Below are 22,204 nucleotides of genomic sequence, written 5' to 3'. Positions count from 1 at the left end.
ATGTTCGGAGGAGACCATAGGGTCTTTGTATTGCTCTGTAGAAGAGGAGATCAGAAGGTGCTGGCATGACATTCTAGAAATGATGTGATTGGCTGCCATCATGACCAAGAAAAGATGCTACCTCGCCGTGTCGCTCTGTTTCAGTCGCCTCGGCAAGCATCTCTTAATCCCGAGGTCCTTTCAAAACTTGTGCCAGCTGTCTGGCATGTGCAACATGTCATCTGCTTCAAGAGATTATTGCATGGGAAAAAACATTTCTCCGGAGTCCGGACAGCGCCAGTAGCTGGAGCTCTGTGGGCAAGCATGTGTTCATCTACTTCAACAGCGGTGGGTGTGTCCTACCTTGTGATAAGCATGGCTTGTTGTGGTCAGTGTATTGGTGTGTCCCAGCATGCACCAGTCCCCTTTTAGCCTGTAAGCTTAGCTCGAGTTCTTGTTCATCAGCTTGGCCAGCATCTGCTGGAGCTGTGTCCGGGACACGTTCAGCACCGAGTGTCTGCTCCGGGGGCTACCCGGGCTCTGCAGGGGACCGTGGCGGCGCCGCGGGGACGCCGTGAGGTGTGCCGGGCTGCTCTCGGCCGAGCGGCTGCGCTGGATGAAGCTCCCTGTGCCGTGGGGATACTGTTCCGTCTCCAGAGTGGACGACGAGAAGACATAGGAGGCCAGCCTCCTCAGCTGATTGGGCCGTGGGTGGGGCCTGTCTTCCTCCAACTGTATAGGGACCAATCAGAGGAGGGAGGGCAGGACGTTAAGGAGAGGACGAGGGTTCCAATGCCAGTAACTATGGTTGCACAAACATGCCTTTCTATCAAGTTTTTAAAAGGGTAAGAGGAAGGCTTTCTACGACCGTCCACTCTTACACTGAGGGGAAAACCGGAGATATTTAGCAATGTGTAATATTCTACACCCAACAGACTGATAGCTGTTTGGGAATACTGATTATTCAGACTAGCATCCTTCTTGCCGGAAAAGACAGGGCAAACATGTTCCCACAAAGCACTTGGAAAGAACGAATGACCAACACAAGCACATAGCTCACTAGTCTACAGAAGGCCTTGCACCTGTAGACTGCTGACTGTTTACACGTTGAGGTTAAGAAGACACACAACAGAAGAAAGACATGGAGTCATCAAGCACACAAAACAGACACATTGGAGAAAGGTAAGGAGCATGGCTGAACACAACAAAGGGTTGAGATAGTAACAAGAGAGGTAGAGGACTAGCCTAAACTGTGCTTACCCCAAAACACCTCTTTATTTCTTCTTCTGTTCTTCAATGGCACCCTCGCTCTGTCTCTGTCTCCACAGGTGAGTCACACTTCACATACTGTACTTTTAAGTGGCAAGTTTTGCAAAGGCAGTGGTGGTTACGTCAATGGAAAAGGATCGCAGAGGAGAATGACACTCCTTGACCAAGAGTAGCGTCTCCTTGATGCACTGAAATAAGAGCAGTAAGGTGCTTGGAGAGAGCGACAGCAGGGGATTGAGCACCACCGTGCTGCTCACAAGGAAGGGAATCCTGAACTGACATCTGCTCACGATGAGCATCAGGTCTTCAGTCTAAGCATGTCTTGGGTTCGTAAAGTACATCTTATCTTCTCTGAGCGAGGCAGATATGTCAGGTGTTGATGTTTTTCTGTTTGTCGGTAACAGCATTATAAAGCAACATGCTGCACATTTGCAGGCCTGGTTTCTGTAACGGCTGTCCTATATTTCTGATAACCAACAAGTACGGCTTAATGAACTGAAGGACCAACAATCAGTCAGCACTAATTTCAGCAAGTATCAGTTTAGGTTGTTAATAAGTCATTTAAAATTTAATCAAAGTAATCTACTTTCCCACAAGGCCCTCTAGAGACACCCCTACAAAACAAACCCTCACGGCAACACTAAGCCTAACCATCTAGAGACAACCCTACAAAACAAACCCTCAGCCAACACTAACCCTTACCATGTAGAGCCGCCCGTACAAAACAAACCCTCACGCCAATACTAACCCCAACCCTCTTGTCACCTCTAGACCACTAACAGTAAGTCTCTAGGGTCGACCCTAGACCACTAACAGTAAGTCTCTAGGGTCGACCCATAGACCACTAACAGTAAGTCCCTAGAGTCGACCCATAGACCACTAACAGTAAGTCTCTAGAGTCACCCCTAGACCACTAACAGTAAGTCTCTAGAGTCACCCCTAGACCACTAACAGTAAGTCCCTAGAGTCACCCCTAGACCACTAACAGTAAGTCTCTGGAGTCACCCCTAGACCATTAACAGTAAGTCCCTAGAGTCACCCCTAGACCACTAACAGTAAGTCTCTAGAGTCGACCCTAGACCACTAACAGGATGTCTCTAGAGTCGACCCTAGACCACTAACAGTAAGTCTCTAGAGTCACCCCTAGACCACTAACAGTAAGTCTCTAGAGTCGACCCTAGACCACTAACAGTAAGTCTCTAGAGTCACCCTAGACCACTAACAGTAAGTCTCTAGAGTCACCCCTAGACCACTAACAGTAAGTCTCTAGAGTCACCCCTAGACCACTAACAGTAAGTCTCTAGAGTCACCCCTAGACCACTAACACTGAGCCTCTAGAGTCACCCTAGACCACTAACACTGAAACTCTAGAGTCACCCTATACCACTAACACTGAGCCCCTAAAGTCACCCCTACACCACTAACACTGAGCCCCGAGAGTCACCCCTAGACCACTAACACTGAGCCCCTAGAGTCACCCCTAGACCACTAACACTGAGCCCCCAGAGTCTGTAGCAATAGCACTATATCTTTTCTGCCTTCTAGGGTAATGTGGGTTCCAATAAATCCTTCTCACTCACTTCAATCCAGCTCGTACTTCAACATTTTCCAATGTCTGGTCGACACTGAAATTACATGCAAAGCCTCCCCACCTCCCAATAATAACAGAGAAAGATTGGTTGTCAAAGCAACCTTTCAACCTTGCTATTGACTATGGTTAAAAATGTGCAGCATGAATGAGAAGGAACAACATTATTCATATTTTCATTTTTGTATTGCGCTTATAAACATACGCATTCAAAACTATAAGAAATGACAAAATTCTCCACTTCTTTCTGATCTACTTAATTGACAAATAAAGTATATTTAGCAACGAACTGCTTTCCCTTAATTACTTTCCCCAAAAAATGTGTTAAAATAATAATATATATACCTGCACTGCAGCAATAATCAGTGTCAAGCAAGAAGCGTCAATAGGGAAAAACCATTCTAACAATGAGCTAAAAAGGGGATCGTCAGATCATCACATCACCAGTGACATGGTGTAAGAGTTTGAGATTAATAGTACTCCACAAAGCCTTGAACCTCTATAGGCAATAGGCAATCACCTAGCCCTATAACCAATAAATGGCTTGAAGAGAAGCAACATAAATATAGAAGGAGATAGGGGCAGGTGAGATACAAGAAAGACAAGACTGAAGCACTCTCCAAGTAAAGAAGTACATTTAAAATAACTGAATGTTCGAAAGTGTCACGTTTTTGCTCTTTGTGGCTGCAAAGGATGATGTGTACCATGGACAGGAAGAACGTTTCTCTGCTTCCTCACCCTTTACCCTCTGTTCAATAAATGTTTTGGCATGTTTTTCCTTCTAATGCCCTGTCTTTCCTCTACCAAAAGCAGTGTTCTCAAGGTAAAACGTCATGCTGAGTCCAAATATCTAGGTGACGTGAACATTGGGTATAGGGTCAATAGGATCCTAACATATGGTGGCCATGGCCTAATGAACACATCATATTAGCCATCATTTGATTTCATTCCGTGTCTGACAATATGTTTGGTTGAGCTCAGACTCAAACCGACTACCCCATGGTCATGTTCCCTACACTGTACCACTACACCACATGTATAAAACCAAGAGCAGATGCAACAATATTTTGAAAAGTAGCAGTCTTCCATATGTATAGGAATTGTTGAGCTTGGAAGGTATGGTAAAATGGCATTTGTATGCCTAAAAAACAGGTTTACTGGAAGTAAACATCTCAAAATAATCACCAAGCATGTTACTAACGTATATAGTGTCAGAATCCACCATCAAAATAGACTTTAGAGAAATGATGTGTGTACCCCTTTAAGGCTCAGCCTGCTCTGGAGAACATCCAGACATGTTCTAGTGTCATATAGTGTTAGGATGTGGACATGTTCTAGTGTTTTGCAGAGCATCAAGCAGTATGAGGCCTGTAATGATCATCAGTCAACAAATGAATAAAACATGATCAGCAGAGTTATGCACAAATATTTGCCATATTTTTCCTCCTAGATGACATTTGATGATATTCAGAATTAATAAATACAATCATTTCCTCTTCGGTATCACACACACTCAACCGAATCACGGTTAAAACCTTAAATGAATTATGTTGGGTACCAGATTGAGGTCTTGAGCAAGACAAACAGGTGGAACTGATTATTGATGAGTTGTTCTTAAGCATAATTCATAGAAAGACAAAAGAGTCTGTCTGGCCAGTGGAATGAGTAATCTGTCCTCAACTCTCATGAAGGTGGTGCACATGTCAACACAACATCAAACAGCCTTTTGATGATTAATTCAAACAGAAGCACCATCAAAACTAACCCTAACCCTAACTAATAGCGTACCTTATCTAGTTTGATTGTCTTTACCAAATATACACACAAGGTTTACATCATGGACATGAAATGCATACAATACTGCAATATATGAATAACTAAGCAATGGTTTTCGGTATGCATACACATACATACACAAAAACACGCACACCACACACACACACACACACACACACACACACACACACACACACACACACACACACACACACACACACATACACATATAGCTATATATAAATATATGAAAGGTACTGCTTGTGAAACACCATCTTGGTTGCATTCTGGAGACCTTAGTAAATCTAACCCTAACCTTTCCTTCTCTTCCCCAAAACCCCAAAAAAGTCAGGCATTATATGTAATTATGTCCAGATATTATATTATATATACAGTATACTATTTAATACTACAGGTTTAATATTATATGTACTATATGTAAGGCCTAAACCACTCATTATATTATATACTGTTAACTTTATAATACTACAGGTTTAATACTATATTATGGACTAAATGTTAGGTATAAACCAAGATTATTTTCCAATAAGACGTCCTCTTATAGGAAAATAATATGGTGCTACAGCCGAGACAAAGTTACAAGAATTGGACACTTTGAATGGTTTAATCTGCGATAAAGGACATGTTATTGGGCAGTCAATATTCAACGCTACTGTTTAATCAATAAATATATCTTGCTTTTTATATTATAGTTAATTACCTAAAGTGGAAAGGAGAGAAAGGCATGTGCTGGCCACCTGCAGAAGTTATCAGTTACAGGATGTGATGATTTTGATTGATACAATTATTTGAATCTCTATCGATAAGCATGACTACAGATATTTCCAGGTCATTTCAAGCTACAAGCTCATTTAAATATTAAGTATTACAACTATTAATATTGCATTCGGGCCCGTCCAATAAAAGTGGTAAGATAACCTTGAGCAAACCAATGAAAACGTTCTTCACATAATAAACCCGAACCTAACCCTAACTCAAACACTAACGCCCAATCCAGACAGGCAGAGGATGTCAGCTTTGACTCTGGTATACTAGGTCCCTTGCAGTCTGATATAGCTGTGTTGAGTCACCACTGCAGTGTGTCGACAGTGTACATATCATTAGCAACCATTTGTTTCTACCATGGATGAGCTTTGCTGGTGATGATACCCAGTATTTAGGGTATTGGAAATGTTTATTTATCAAGCAATAAAGATAAAATATTAAGCCAAAAATGATTACCTTAAAAGGGACATATTATACCACCAGGTGTGATTGTGATTAGCCATTACAAGCTGTTTTGAAAATGTGCAGCTTCTGACATCACAGGTGGGCGTGTCCACCTAGATGTGTGAAGGATAGATGAGCAACGTTTGCTCCAGTCCACTGGGTAGGCTGGTAGACTGATCTATCCAGCACACATCTAGCTGGACACGCCCACTTGTGATGTCAGAAGCTGCACATTTTCAAAACGGCTTGTAACGGCTAATCACACTCACACCTGGTGGTATAATATGTCTCCTTTAACCCTGCCAATCCTTACCTAACCCTGCTAACACTAACCATAGCTCAGTGTCTATGCTGCTAACCCAACCCTGCACACCCTGCTAACCCTTAATAATATACCCTAACCTAACCCAAACCTTAATCCTAACCCAAAATAGTATTAACCCTAACCTATTCCTAACCTTAATCCTTACCCTCACAATAAACTATAATCCAACCCTAAATGATAAACCCTAATCTAACCCTTAATGATAAACCCTAACCTAACAGCAACCTTAATCCTAACCGTACATGATAAACCCTAATGTAACCCTAAATGATACACCCTAACCTTAACCCAATCCTAACCCTATATAATAAACCCTAACCTAACCCTTCTCATATCCCTAAACCAAACCTGCATAGCACCATGATTGTCTGCATTTCAATCACACCTTTAGTGGAGGAAGACAACTGCCATACTTAAGGTGAACCAAGATGGTGCCTCTGTCATCTCATCAGATATCAGGTTTGTTCAATCAATACAACATTCTAAATGTTACACTTTTGGACAAAACAATGTGTGGATAGTAAGTAAGTGCTAAATGTAGGAAATTAAGAAAAATTACAAAACATCGTCCAAGGCACCAGGAGTTCAAGCTGTAGCTAGACATGCTGGTTTAGTGGTACCAGGAGGACTAGTTATAGCTAGTTGTATCAGGAGGTCAAGTTATAGCTAGACCAGCTGGTCAAGGGGTATCAGGAGGACTAGTTATAGCTAGACCAGCTGGTCAAGGTGTATCAGCAAGTCTAGTTATAGCTAGACCAACTGGTCAAGCTGTATCAGGAGGACTAGTTATAGGTAGACCAGCTAGTCAAGGTATATCAGCAGGTCTAGTTATAGCTAGAATGGCTGGTCAATTGCTATCAGGAGGACTATTTATAAGTAGACCAGCTTGTCAAGAGGTATAAGGAGGACTAGTTATATCTAGACCAGCTGGTCAAATGCTATCAGGAGGACTAGTTATAGCTAGAACAGCTGGTTTAGTGGAATAAGGAGGACTAGTTATAGCTAGACCAGCTGGTCAAGTGGTATCAGCTGGTCTAGCTCTAGCTAGGCCTGGTGAGGTCGTTGCGAGGCTCTTACCGGTCTGTGGGGTCCGATGGGGTCCGACTCTCTCCTGCGGGGGCGTCCTGAAGGGAGCGAGTGGCACGGCGACTGGGCCGGGCTGCCCCCACTCCTTCTGGAAGCCTCTTCCTCGGTGAGCGTCAGCATCCCACGACTGCTGTCCCTCCCATGTGTCTTTGGACGGACTACCAGCTCCCCAGCTGAAGAGAAACACACTGTGAATGCATTGTTCAGACAAACATACATCTCCTCTTAGCCAGAGTTACTCATTTCCGTTTCCCTCTCACTTACATTAACTACTGACATACACTAACATGTACACTAACTGTAAATCGAGCTTTACAAACCAGTCATTACCTATGTGGGAGTGAGTGTGGGTGGGTAACGGCTGGTTAAGCCGCCTCACATTGCTGAGTCTGATTTGACTCTGGCAAAGAGTCCAATCAGACTCGGAGGACTCATGGAGTTCTCCGGGACGGCAACAACACCAGGCCATGTATCATTGTCAAACCTTTACAAAAAATGGTCTTCAAACATCACCACCCTTGGTCCTTTGTCCCGAGGAGTCCCATAGAGTCCCGTTGCATGTAGCATGTAGCGTGTAGCGTGGACATTGCTACAACGTACACCAAATCTTGTATGTCAGCCAAATCAAACCTGTACATTATTAAACCCTAACCAGTCAGTACCCAAACCAAACCAACCCTAACCAAAAATCCTTCAAATCAAACCTCTACTTTACCCTAACCAAACCAGACTTTAACCTAGACCAAATCTGTACATTAACCCCCAAAAAACGGTACAATTCCCAAACCAACCCTGTACATGACTCTTCCTAACCTGTACATTACACAAACCAACCCTGTACATTACTCTTCCTAACCTGTACATTACTCTTCCAAACCTGTTCATTACTCTTCCAAACCTGTACATTACCCAAACCAAACATGTGCTTGACCCTCCCCAAACCTGTATAATTCCAAAACCGAATCTGCAATTTAACCAAACCAAATCCGTACATTACCTAAACTATACCAGTAATAACCCAAACAAAACCTGTTCTCTACCTAAACCAAAACAGTACATTACCCCGACCAAACTAGTTTATTACCCAAACAAAACAAGTACATTACCTAAACAAAACATGTACATTACCCGAACAAAACCAGTACATTACCTAACCTGTCTGTCTGTCTAGCAACAAACCAGAAGGATGGATTGGCAGGCCAGATGGCTGACGGCTGGATGGCGAGAGAGCATAACCCTATCTAACCCTAACGAACCCTAAGGAACCTTAATGAACCCGGACCCTGACCTGCAGTCCTCAGGCGCCTCTTCTCCTCCTGCTCCTCCAGGGGTCTGAGCTCCTCCGGTTCTTCGTCCGTGGTGCCCGAGGTGGTGGGCTGGAAGTCGCGGAGCTCCGTCTCCTTGTCGATGATCACCCACTCCTTGCTGTCGAAGTCCTCCTCCTCGGCCAGCGGCACCGAGCGGATGAAGGCGTTGCTGTGGGCCTCCTGGTCGCCGGACGCCACCGAGCCGTCCTGGCGCCCGCTCGCCTGCCGGTCGCCACGGCAACCGTCGATGGACAACATCTGGGCCGGCTGGGAGGAGTAAACGTGGCGGGACGGAGAGCCCAGGATGTCCATCCTAGACCTGTTGGACATCCGACACACACACACACATGGACACACGCGCACGCACGCGCACGCACACACACTCTCATAAAACCATTCACACACACAAACATTCACACACACACACACACACACACACACACACACACACACACACAAGCACACACATATTCATACACACACACACGCAGGCATTAATACACACACACACAAACACACAAAAGCACACAAAAACACACGCACACAGTTAATACGCGTGTTCAGTTCTTTACATGTTAACTAGTATCTATGAATAATAAGAAGGTACAGTAACCATCCGACTTAGAGCTGAAGTCATAGAGCTGTCCTCTGAGGTAGAGGTGCAGGCAGAGAGCTCACCTATCAGGTAAAGGTACAGTAAGTGAGCTGATCTGTCAGGTGCAGATACAGTGAGTGAGCTGACCTCTGGCCGTTGACGTCCGCGCGTCCGTCTGCAGCCGAGACGCGGTCCGACTCGGGGCTGTTGATGCGACGGTAGCGCAGGGAACGCACCTGCGCACCAGGTGACTCTACAGCCCCGCCTCTCCCAGGGGACACTGGGCACGCTCCCCGACTCGCCTCCTCCTCACCAGCTCCCTGGGGACGGAGGGTCCTTCAAGCAGAGCTGATCACTCCTAACCCCTACCTCTTCACCCTGACTCTTAACTCCTATCCCCTAACTCATAACCCTAACTCTTTGAAACCCTAACCCTCCCTAAAACGGCCTTATCCCCCCCCCACCCCTTTATTTTTCCCAAACCCATTTTTTTTTCCCTAACATATTAACACATTAACACAATGTAAACAGAGTATTAATCCTGTGTTGATAAAGGATTAATTTATTAGTAACATAGTAACACAATATTATCAGAGTATTAATAATGTGTTGATTAACATAGTGTTAACATATTAACAGGGTATTAATACTGTGTTCATACATGATTAATATAATATTAACATAGTATTAACAGAGTATTAATACTGTGTTGATACATGATTAATACAATACTAACATAGTATTTAGACAGTAACACAATATTAACAGAGTATTAATACTGTGTTGATACATGACTAATACACTATTAACATAGTGTTAACACATTAACAGGGTATTAATACTGTGTTGATACATGATTAATATAATATTAACATAGTATTAACAGAGTATTAATACAGTGTTGATACATGATTTATACAATTTAACAGAGTATTAATACTGTGTTGATACATGATTAATATAATATTAATATAGTATCAACAGAGTATTAATACAGTGTTGATACATGATTAATTCAATATTAACAGAGTATTAATACTGTGTTGATACATGACTAATACACTATTAACATAGTGTTAACACATTAACAGGGTATTAATACTGTGTTGATACATGATTAATATAATATTAACATAGTATTAACAGAGTATTAATACAGTGTTGATACATGATTTATACAATTTAACAGAGTATTAATACTGTGTTGATACATGATTAATATAATATTAATATAGTATCAACAGAGTATTAATACAGTGTTGATACATGATTAATACAATATTAACAGAGTATTAATACTGTGTTGATACATGACTAATACACTATTAACATAGTGTTAACACATTAACAGGGTATTAATACTGTGTTGATACATGATTAATACACTTAACATAGTGTTAACACATTAACAGGGTATTAATACTGTGTTGATACATGATTAATATAATATTAACATAGTATTAACAGAGTATTAATACAGTGTTGATACATGATTAATACAATATTAACAGAGTATTAATACTGTGTTGATACATGACTAACACACTATGAACACACGATACCTTGGTGAGGCTGATCCTCAGCTTGTTGCGGTTGAAGTCCGTGTCCTCCCAGCCCTCCCCTCCGTCCCCGGGGGCCTGGGGGGCCGGCTCCCCGCTGGGCCGGCCGGGCTGGGGGGCAGCGGGGGGGGCGTTCTCCTGGTCACTCAGGTGCTCGTCCTGAAGAACATCATCCGTGTTCTCTCTCAGTACGTCTCCTCCTGGGACCGAACTGACCACAGCCCTGGACCAACATGATGTCAAGAGAAGAGCGTAGTGTCGTTACACTCCAGAACACTACACTCATCATCATCACATTCATTAATAAACCTTTTGAGGGTCAGGGTCGACTTCACCCAGGACTGTAGTCGACCCTGACCCTAACCCTTAACTTGCTCTGACCCTAACCCGTCTCTGACCCTTACCTTTACCCTGCTCTGACCCTAGCCCTTACCCTTCTCTGGCCCTAACCCTTACCCTTCTCTGGCCCTAACCCTTACCCTTCTCTGGCCCTAACCCTTACCCTTCTCTGGCCCTAACCCTTACCCTTCTCTGGCCCTAACCCTTACCCTTCTCTGACCCTATCCCTTACCCTGCTCTGACCCTAACCCTTACCCTGCTCTGACCCTAACCCTTACCCTGCTCTGACCCTAAACCTGTTCTGACTCTTTCCCAGGGGCTGGGTGCTAGCTTGACCCTCAACTTCAACAGAAAAAGTTTTTTTCATGCATAAAACGGTTCTACACATGTTTAGTTCAATTTTCATTCATAACATTGTTCTACACAATTTAGTCTACACCCGGCCCTTGCTACACTATTATACATTTGCAAATTGGTCTCGCGATCTTGGCTAGGTTAGGTCAGCTTTCATTCATAAAATGAGTCTACATAAAGTTTGTTCAGCAAGGAGCAGTATACACATATGTACCGTATTTCCCGCACTATAACGCGCACCGGATTATAAGGCGCACCTTCAATGAATGACCTATTTTAGAACTTTTTTCATAAATAGGGCGCACCGGATTATAAGGCGCATAGCATAGAAGATACTGTGAGTGTGATACTGTGACATACTGGGACTGTGAGTAAGCGCAGTAAAATGCTGTGTGCACTGACTACGATAGCCGTAATGCTGCAAGCGGCGTGGCTTTATCGTAGTCGTAGTGAAACATTTTATTATTATTATTAAATTGTTTTTATTGGTTTTTCATACTGAAACATTTTGACAGAGCGCCGTTTACAACCAGTATGGATCAACCAATTAACCAATTGATCCATATAAGGCGCTCCGGATTATAAGGCGCACTGTCGTTTTTTGAGAAAATTACCGGCTTTTAAGTGCGCCTTATAGTGCGGAAAATACGGTACTGTGTTTATGAATTGTTAAAGTGTGGAATAAGTGTTACATGACATTACGAGTTTTACTGTTTGATGACTGAAGATGTTTTGGTCCTTACCCCAAGACTGCGGCAGTGGGTCGCGTATTGTGCTGTGGTTGGGTTGAGGTGCTGGTAGACAACGTGACATCACTTCCTCCCTTCTCCCAATCAAAGGGCTCGTTCTCTGTGATGATGCGTTCCTTCATGCTATTCTCAAACACTGACATCAGCAGCTAGAACACAGGACAAGATAAAGCTTCAGATAACAGCTAACATATTTAGGAGAAGACAAAGCCAAAGATAGCAGCTAATGTCTACAGGGCAAGAAAAAGCTAAAGCTAAAGGCTAATATATTTAGGAGAAGACATAGCTAAAACAAAAGGCAAATGTCTATAGGACAAGACATAGCTACAAATAATGGGTAATGTCTATAGGACAAGACAAGGCTAACATTTAATGCCTATAGAACAGGGGGTTTGGTATTCGCTTCTTAGGTTTGGTGTAGTAATGTACAGACCTGGTAGTCAGGTTTGGTGTAGTAGTCCAGGGCCAGGACGTGTTCCAGGAAGATGTTGAACTCCGAGGGCATGTGTTTGAGCAACATGCGGTGATCGTAGCGCTCTTTGATCTGACCCACTTGTTCCTGGAACACAGCATTAAAAAAACAAAGTCACTGTTAGAATTCACAGTTAAAGTCATCAATGTGTGCAGTATATATATATATATATATATATATATATATATATATATATATATATATATATGATGAACATAACATATATATGTTTGTTATCTCAATGTAAAATTAAAATTACATCTTATATCTCACCTTATCCTTGATTTTTCGCCATGGCAACTGGCCAACAGCAAACTCCACCAACATGTAAAATAATGACCACAGATCGTCATGGCGACCCATTTCCTAGAAAAGATACAACACATCAATATAAGAATGGTTTCAAGAGTGAGATGGAGGGTTAGTAAGTATGGTTTCTAGTGTGAGATAGAGGGTAGTAAGTGTGGTTCTAGTCTGAGATGGAGGGTAGTTAGTATGTTTCTAATGTGAGATGGAAGGTAGTTTGTGTGGTTCTAGTGTGAGAGGGAGGTTAGTTAGTGTGGTTCTAGTGTGAGAGGGAGGGTTGGGGTTAATAAGGAGGAACTCACCTTGTTCTTATGAGCATTGACAGATGCATAACGGACCGTTCCTCTGAAGCCTGCCACCGTTCTGGGCTGAAGATAGGCACAAAACAGGTCTCAGATCTCAACATAAAGTGAATGATGGAGGGTTACCCCAATACCCCTCACCCTAACGCTAACCATAACAATGACCTCGCTAAAGCTAGGGAGTATGTGGTTCACTTAGTGAGGTGTAAATATTATATAAGTTGATAGCTGTTTTGTTGGGATGATCTGATATCTTAATGCCGTGGAAATATGTGATGTCAGAAAGGCAATGTCTCCCTAACCTCTAACCCTAACCTAATTTTAACATTAACCTTAAAGGGCTCATCTTGTGCCCCCAGGTGTGGGTTTGATTAGCTGGTACAAGCCGTTTGGCACAGGGAAGGAATGATTTTCATAGAGATCACATGTGGGTGTGTCCACCCAGATATATGAAGATAGATAGATAGAAGATAGATGAGCAACATTTGCTACAATCCTATCCAGGACATCTAGGTGGACACGCCCACTTGTGATGTCACTATGAAAATCATTCCTTCCCTGTGCCAAACGGCTTGTACCAGCTAATCACACCCACACCTGGTGGAATGACATGAGCCCTTTAACTTTCTAATCTTAAAGTGTTTGGCAATAACACATCCGATTATGTTCTCAAGGGTTATCAAAATGTGGATTACTGTTCAATCTTATCCGATCTCAAGTAATTTCAACCTTCTGCTCCTTTTGGTAGATTTAATGGGTGGAGTCTATTTACCATCTTTGGTGACTAATGACTTGGCGTCTTCATCCTTAACCCTAACCTCTTAACCCTGGGCCTAACCCTTACCTCTTAACCCTGGGCCTAGCCCCAACCTATTTACCTTAACCCTGGGCCTAGCCCTAATCTCTTAACCCTAGTCCTAACCCTATCCCCTTTACCTTAACCCTGGGCCTACTCCTAACCCTAACCACTTTACCTTAACCCTGAACCTGGTGGTAAATTAGGAACCCATCCCAGTCCTGGAAGTGTGAATTGGATTCCTCTGTTACTGTAGAAGAACACTCACTTCCTGGGGTTCCCATGGGAACAGCTGGTTACCATTGGTAGCTGATGGAGAAATGGGGCAGCATGCGGGTCAAAATCATAAAATCCAAAGGAACTGGAAGAAAAACAAATGAAAGCAATAAAAAACAACAACTAAATCAAAAAGACCAAACAATGTGATGAAACTTAAATGCTGAAATGTGCTGTAGGCAAGACGAATCCCTAAATACCTTAATAATTTGAGTGTAACTTGTTAGACATAGCCCGTCTGTCATCCATTAGTGAGTAAGTGAGAATATCTGTTCCGGTTGCCTGCGCTGCCTCTTCTGAGAACATTGAGAGACCACTCCCATCTCATTTATGACCTTTCAGGGTATGTCCTCCCTGATTGGTTCAGGGAATCCACCCACATGCTACTTCTGAAACCGTTTACATTTTATTCTGTTAATTTTAATTCTCTAGCAGGTTCGGGCGAGGGTTTGCTTATGGTACCTAACCCTAACCCTAACTAGCTAGGGGTAGCATAGTGGTTAGCGCTGCTGCCTCACATGGTTAGGCTTAGCTAAGGGTACCAAACCCTAACCATGGCTCATCGCTAGGGATGTAATGTTCTGCCAAGGTTCACATGGGTTTACTCCAGGTGCTCAGATTTCCTCCCACGACACATAAAACATGCTAGTTAACGCTCCTGACCTGCCCATAAGCTAAGCAAGGGCTCTACAACTGGAGTCGGTTCTTGTGTGCCAAACCATGACACACAAGAACTGCTCCTAGATCCTAGCTAGGATAGGTTAAATGCAGAGGATGAATTTCCCCATGGGATCAATAAGTTGACCAGATCCACCCTCTTCACTAGCCAAAAGGGAGTTCTGTAAGTCTCATGATGTGCCGCACTGGGCTTCTATCCCTGCAGAGTACTCTTCCACACGCACACATTGAGCTGCGATCACTCAACAATTCCAAAGGAAGGATAAGGTTGATCCTGGTATCTGTACTGGATGAACCAGTTTGAAGCAAGTCATGCTGAGAATGTGAGGGACTATGCACATTTGTATGACAACTCAAGCAGGGACAACAAGGACACAGAGATGATGGAAATGTAAAATGTTGAACAATAAACAAATCCAAATCTTTAAACAAACATCACGGTGCCCATATTGTACCCTGTCAAGATTTCTGAAAGTATATCAGGGCCTTAACCCTAGCCCCGACCCTTCTGCAACATCTACAGCTGATTAAATATTCTTTTTTTACATATTCTAGTTACTAACTCTAACACTTCTTAACCTCTTTAATTGACTAACCCTAACTCTTCTTTAAAGGGCCCTTACAATACCACCAGGTATGAGTGTGATAAGCTATTACAAGCCATAAATCTAGGTGGACACTCACTAACCCTAATTATTTTGTAACAGCTTTAACTTACTAACCCTAGCCCTTCTTCAGTATTAATACTCTGTTTTTTTTAAGACTAACCCTTTTTAGTCAGTCCCATATTAACCCGATATTCATTAACTCGCTAAACCTAAGGCAACCTTGCCAACCACTATCACATAATGTAGTTCTCACGACTATGAGTATGTTGACCAAGTACTCCTTCCATAGCATCTTTAACTCACTGGTCGAACGTCACCGGTCGTGTTGGTATACTGTCGCGCCAGACCAAAATCCAGCATGAAACACTTTCTGTAGGTGGAAGGAAGCCGGCCCATCGCAAAGTTGGACTGTGGAAAAAGAATTTACATTTAGTTCATTTATGTCGCCCCAAACCAACACTGGATATGTGTGAGGGTTAGGCTTAGGGTTAGGCGTTTCAACTTGGAGGACATGTGGTTTGGTAGATTCCAACTTGGAGAATATATGGTTTGGTAGATTCAGACCTGGAGGACATTTGGTTTGGTAGATTTCAACCTGGCGTACATGTGGTTTGGTAGATTCACACCTACCTGGCACTAGAACAGAGAAGGACGTACCGGTTTGATGTCACGGTGAAGAAAGCCCACAGAGTGAATGGCCTCGATGGACTCCAGGATCTGTTTCCCCAGCCGTAGAGTCGTACTCATCGTGAACGTTCCCCGTGGTTGGCTTCTTCTCAGGTCAGCCAAGTTACGGCCCTAGAATACAACAACTGGAGTTACCCCCAAATATTCTACAACTAGATTATAATTAACTGCAAATACTGTATATGTTTTTTGGAAAAGCCCATCAATTGTAATTTTATTTTTGACTCGGTTACAGCAGAGCTTCAATTTAAAGTGGGCCGCAATCTGCCGCGTCAGCCAACGTCTTGATCATGGTCATCACAGGGAGTCAGGACCTCGGGCCTACGTCACCACAGGGAGTCAGGACCTAGGGCCAACGTCTGGGAGTCAGGACCTAGGGCCAACGTCACCACAGGGAGTCTGGACCTAGGGCCAACGTCACCACAGGGAGTCAGGACCTCGGGCCTACGTCACCACAGGGAGTCAGGACCTAGGGCCAATGTCTGGGAGTCAGGACCTAGGGCCAACGTCACCACTGGGAGTCAGGACCTAGGGCCAACGTCACCACATGGAGTCTGGACCTAGGGCCAACGTCTGGGAGTCAGGACCTAGGGCCAACTTCACCACAGGGAGTCAGGACCTAGGGCCAACGTCTGGGAGTCAGGACCTAGGGCCAACGTCTGGGAGTCAGGACCTAGGGCCAACATCTGGAGTCACCACAGGGAGTCAGGAGCTGGGGCCTACGTCAGGGAGTCAGGACCTGGGGCCTACGTCAGGGAGTCAGGACCTAGGGCCAACATCTGGAGTCACCATTGGGAGTCAGGACCTAGGGCCAACGTCTGGAGTCACAACCGGGAGTCAGGACCTAGGGCCAACATCTGGAGTCACCATTGGGAGTCAGGACCTAGGGCCAACGTCTGGAGTCACAACCGGGAGTCAGGACCTAGGGCCAATGTCTGGGAGTCAGGACCTAGGGCCAACGTCTGGTCTCACCTGCAGTTGCATCACTACGTAGTTGAACTTGTCATTTCTCCCACAGCCGATGAATTTGCACACATGGTTTTTACCTGGAAAGGTAGACATTGAAGTCGAGGGGTCAGAGATCAAACATCTTTTTGTTTAAGCTTTACTAAGAAAAAAGGATTTGAATCTAGTGTTCCCTTCATTTGGCTGGCCAACTAGCCATTTCGATGAAAACATAAGTAATAATTCCATATTATTATAACTATTGGAGTGTTGTTATGGCGTGTCAGCAGTGTGTAGAGCTAGACAGCCAGCGACAGACAGACAGAGAGATAGAGAGATAGATGGACAGACAAATGGACAGAGAGATGGACAGAAAGACAGACAGGCAGAGTGAGAGAAAGAGAGAGAGCAAACAGCGAGGAAGACAGACAGACAGACAGAAAGACAGACAGACAGAGAAATGGATAGAAAGACAGAGAGATAGATAGAGAAACAGAGAGACGGACGGACAGACAGACAGACAGACGGACGGACAGGGAGATTACGAAAGAAAAGATAGTTAGTTTTACCCTGCAGCTTCTTGAGGACCGCAACCTCCATCTTCAGAACCTGTTTGGGTTGTTGAGCCGACTCCACCTTCAGCGCCACGTTCTCCCGCGTCAGCAGGTCCAAGGCCTCGTAGATCTCTCCAAACCCCCCACCACCGATCTTCTTGAGCTGCATTCATCAGGATGGTTAGGTTCTCCTTCAGACATGGCTCCATATAGTACTCATATACAGCATTACATATACTGTGTAACATATACATATACACAGCATTACATATACATATACAGTATTATATATTTCATATACAGCATTATATATACATATATTGTATTTCATATACCTATACAGCATTACATATACTGTGTTACATATACATAAACTGTATTACAGAAATAGACAGTATTATACATATAAAGTACTATTTATCATTTACTGTATTATATATACATATACTGTATTACATATACAGTATTACATATACATATACAGTATTACACATCATATACAGTATTACATATACATGTAAAGTATTATACTGTATATACATATACTGTATTAAACATACATATTCAGTATTAAACACACATACAGTATTCTGTACAGGATAGCAGTGTGTCATCCGTACGGTTGGTGTGGAAGTGCTGAGGAGGACTCACCACTTTCCACCGGTCTTTGACCATGCAGTTGGGGGGCAGGATGTCCACCTGCTCACTGGTCCCGTTCATGTTGCCGTTGTCCCCTGGCACTAAGCACTGCATCTGCCAGCTGGACAGCACGCGTGCAGCTCCCAGTTTGAAAGAGCCATTTATCTGAAGAAGGAAGCGGAGGGCCGTTGTTTAACGACAGGACTGGACTCTTTTCTCCCCTTGCCGTGTAGACCTACCCTTCCTCTTCCTCATCTGTCCTTACTCTTTACCTCCTCCAGTTGTATTCTGGGAGCTGCCCCATACCGCCACAACCCAGTGAGAACCAGGAGCTGCCCAGTCCAATAAAAATATTGTATTGGTTCTGCTGTGAGCTGCCCAGTATAAAAAATAGTCTTCTACTAGTTCTACTTGACCAGTACAACCACAGTGTCCCACAGGTTATAGTGGAAGCCACCCAGTACAACCACAGTCTGCTACTGGTCATCCAGGAAACTGCCCAGTACAAACCTGATCTGCTTCTGGTGGACACTAGGAGCAGCCTAGTACAACCAAGGTCTACTACTGGTTCTGCTGGGAGGTGCCCAGTACAACCAAAGTCTGCTACTGGTTATACTAGCAGCCACCCAGTACAACCTGTCAGCTACTGGTGGACACTAAGAGCAGCCCAGAGCAACTATGGTCTGCTGCTGGTTATACTGGGAGCTTCCCAGAATAAGCACAGCCTCGTATCGGTTCCACTGGGAGCTGCTGAGTACTTCTACAGCCTCCCACTGGTTAAACTGGGAGCTGCCCGATGCAACCATTTTCTACTACTGGTTCTAATGGTAGTTGCCCAGTATAACCACAGCCTACTACTGATTCTACTGGGCGCTGTCAACTACATCCAGAGCCTTCTACTGTTGGACTATGAACAGCATCCAATCTGAGCAGTCTTATACACACATTCTGTAGTGGTTTACCATACCTAGCATGGTTAGCCATGCTTTATATAGTACAATCCCATAATATAGTAGCTAAACATACCTAGCATTAAACCTTAGATCCAGAGGGAAGTACAATATAAGCATGTTTTACTAAACAGAGAAAGACTTTTTTCAAGAGCTTTTTTCAAGAATTGGAGGAAACAATTTGATTCTGAAACTGAATATTGTCTTTCTCTTACCTCATTTCAAGGGGACTAGTTGCTATGTAACCAACTGTACATGGTTTATTACTTCTAAAAACAAATAGGTCAATACAAAGAAAAATACTACTTCATTCTGCAATCTGAAACGTCCAACTATAGTGGTATGGCCTACCCCAACCTACATGTATACATGTAGTCTACTGGTATCTCTCACCCTAACCTACATATATACATGTAGTCTACTGGTATCTCTAACCCTAACCTACATGTATACATGTAGTCTAATGGGATCCCTAACCCTAACCTACATGTAATCTATTTGTATCTCTCACCCTAACCTACAAGTATACATGTAGTCTACTGGTATCTCTCACCCTAAACTACATGCATACATGTAGTCTACGGTATCTCTAACCCTAACCTACATGTATACATGTAGTCTACTGGTATCTCTCACCCTAAACTACATGTAAACATGTAGTCTAAGGTATCTCTATCCCTTACCTACATGTATACATGTAGTCTGGTTTCTCTACCCCGAGGACATTGAATACAGTCGTAGGGTTAACCCTAACCCTATCACCATGCAGGGGGTATCTTTCTGTCCTCAATAATGATTAATAATTAATTTATGTAAAAAATACTCAATATATTTCTCACGGAAAGTCCCCAAACCATGCTAGCCTGCATGCATTAGGGCTAGGGTTAGCTAGCCATCCACTGTGCATGCAGAGCTTAGCTGCACATCATCATGCCTGGCCCAGCATTTAAACATTCACTCTGTGATCGGTCCTTGTTGGTCTGAGACTGTCCAATGCACCAGGCCATCCAGTACAGTCATGGTTTGGCTGGCAGTGTTGACAGGGATCAGTCTGTCGGAGTCTATGAAGAAAGATCTGCTGCTCATGTTGAAACCCTCCCTACTATGCCCTAGTAAGAGATTAAATATATATGATTTAACATTAACATACCACCACTAAGAACTATAAACTTGTTCCTCGTCAGTTTTTAAATCCAGCGCAGACCACAGTGAAGTTTTATGATATGAGAGATTTACAGAGATTAGAGCTGTATGGTATTAGTTTCATGATATGAAAGCTATTTGATATTATAACTTTATGATATGAGTTTTACAGAGATAAGAGCTTTATAAAATTAGAGCCTCATGACATTAGAGCTTTGTGATATCCCTGCTTTAGATAATAGAGCTTTATGATATCAGATCTTATGATAATAGAGCCTTATGATATCAGAGCATTAGATAATAGCTTTATGATATCACAGCTTTAGATATTAGAGCCTTATGTTATCAGAGCTTTAGATAATATAACCTTATGATATCAGAGCTTTAGGTAATAGAGCCTTATGATATCAGAGCTTTCGATATTAGAGCCTTATGATATCAGAGCTTTAGATAATAGAGCCTTATGATAACAGAGCTTTAGGTAATCGAGCCAAATGATATCAGAGCTTTAGACATTAGAGCCTGATGATATCAGAGCATTAGATATTAGAGCCTTATGATATCAGAGCATATGGTAATAGAGCCTTGTGATATCAGAGCTTTAGATAATAGAGCCTTATGATATCAAAGCTTAAGTCAATAGAGCTTTATGATATCCGAGCTTTAAATATTAGAGCCTGATGATATCAGAGACTTAGATATTAGAGCCTTATGATTTTCGAGCTTAAGGTTATGACAGCTTAAAAGATATTAGAGCATCATGATATAATGGCTTTATGATAATAGCGCTTTATGATGTCATAGCTTCATGATATTAGAGCTTTATGACAGTAGAGCTTTATGATATTGGAAGATTACTCATATTACTGCTCTATGATGATTACTGCTTTACTGGTATTACACCATTATGTTTTTAGAGCTTTACTGCTATGATAACTTTCATGATGTATGTCCTTTATTATATTAGAGCTTTATAATATGAGAGCATTATATTATAACTTTAGGATATTGGACCTTTAGGATATTGGAGTATGGATATCAGATCGTTATTTAACTGCTGGTTTTAGTAGTTGGAATGTATAAATATACCTTTAATCTTGTTTTACCAGAGCAGGCCTTTACAAGAGTTTAGTAGTTAGAAGGCTTACAGCTACACAATTTACTATCATGTTACACATGATGAGGTATTATACATGATGGTTTATATGATGTCTACATATTTTCTAGTACATTTTCTAGTATATATTATGTGTATATATATTGTGGCACACATGATAGTATATATTATGTGTATATATATTGTGGTGTTATACATTCTGGTGTATATTATGTTTATATTTTTTTGCTATATGTATTCTGGTAGGGCTAGTGTTATGCAACGTCTATATGTCTCCTGCTAAGGCTAGTGTTATGTTATGCATATATGTATTCTGGTAGGGCTAGTGTTTTGTTATGTGTATATTTACTCTGGTAGGGCTAATGTTATGTTATGTATATATGTATTCTGGTAGGGCTAGTGTTATGTTACGTGTATATGTACTCTGGTAGGGTGAGGGTCATGATATCTATAGGCTGTGCAGCAGATCTGTTCTTCAGAACATGCGTGGACACCCGAACAGCATGGGGTGTAGGCTATCTGATCAACACATGTCTCCACACATGTGAGGGGACACTTGAGGGGAAGTGCAGCAG

The 22,204-nt window shown here is 42.7% G+C and overlaps 1 protein-coding gene across 1 annotated transcript in view; it reads right to left on the bottom strand.

The window, feature by feature from the left end:
• Positions 1-22,204, bottom strand: part of ttbk1a (tau tubulin kinase 1a) — a gene marked incomplete at its 3' end in the record, with an annotated part of 30,915 nt that overhangs the window by 6,725 nt on the left and 1,986 nt on the right. The window contains exons 2-14 of the mRNA XM_079730699.1: positions 18,432-18,584; positions 17,796-17,943; positions 17,254-17,327; positions 16,252-16,392; positions 15,898-16,002; positions 13,237-13,302; positions 12,902-12,994; positions 12,590-12,715; positions 12,151-12,305; positions 10,718-10,937; positions 9,303-9,475; positions 8,542-8,879; positions 7,245-7,426 (exon numbers count right to left, since the gene is read on the bottom strand). Coding sequence (XP_079586825.1) covers positions 7,245-7,426; positions 8,542-8,879; positions 9,303-9,475; positions 10,718-10,937; positions 12,151-12,305; positions 12,590-12,715; positions 12,902-12,994; positions 13,237-13,302; positions 15,898-16,002; positions 16,252-16,392; positions 17,254-17,327; positions 17,796-17,943; positions 18,432-18,533 — 1,923 coding nt within the window. The 5' untranslated portion in view covers positions 18,534-18,584. The remainder of the gene's footprint in view (positions 1-7,244; positions 7,427-8,541; positions 8,880-9,302; positions 9,476-10,717; positions 10,938-12,150; positions 12,306-12,589; positions 12,716-12,901; positions 12,995-13,236; positions 13,303-15,897; positions 16,003-16,251; positions 16,393-17,253; positions 17,328-17,795; positions 17,944-18,431; positions 18,585-22,204) is intronic.

Source organism: Pollachius pollachius, assembly GCF_949987615.1.
Source record: "Pollachius pollachius genome assembly, chromosome: 2".
Lineage (NCBI taxonomy): Eukaryota > Metazoa > Chordata > Actinopteri > Gadiformes > Gadidae > Pollachius > Pollachius pollachius.
This window is presented reverse-complemented; position numbering and strand designations above follow the sequence as displayed.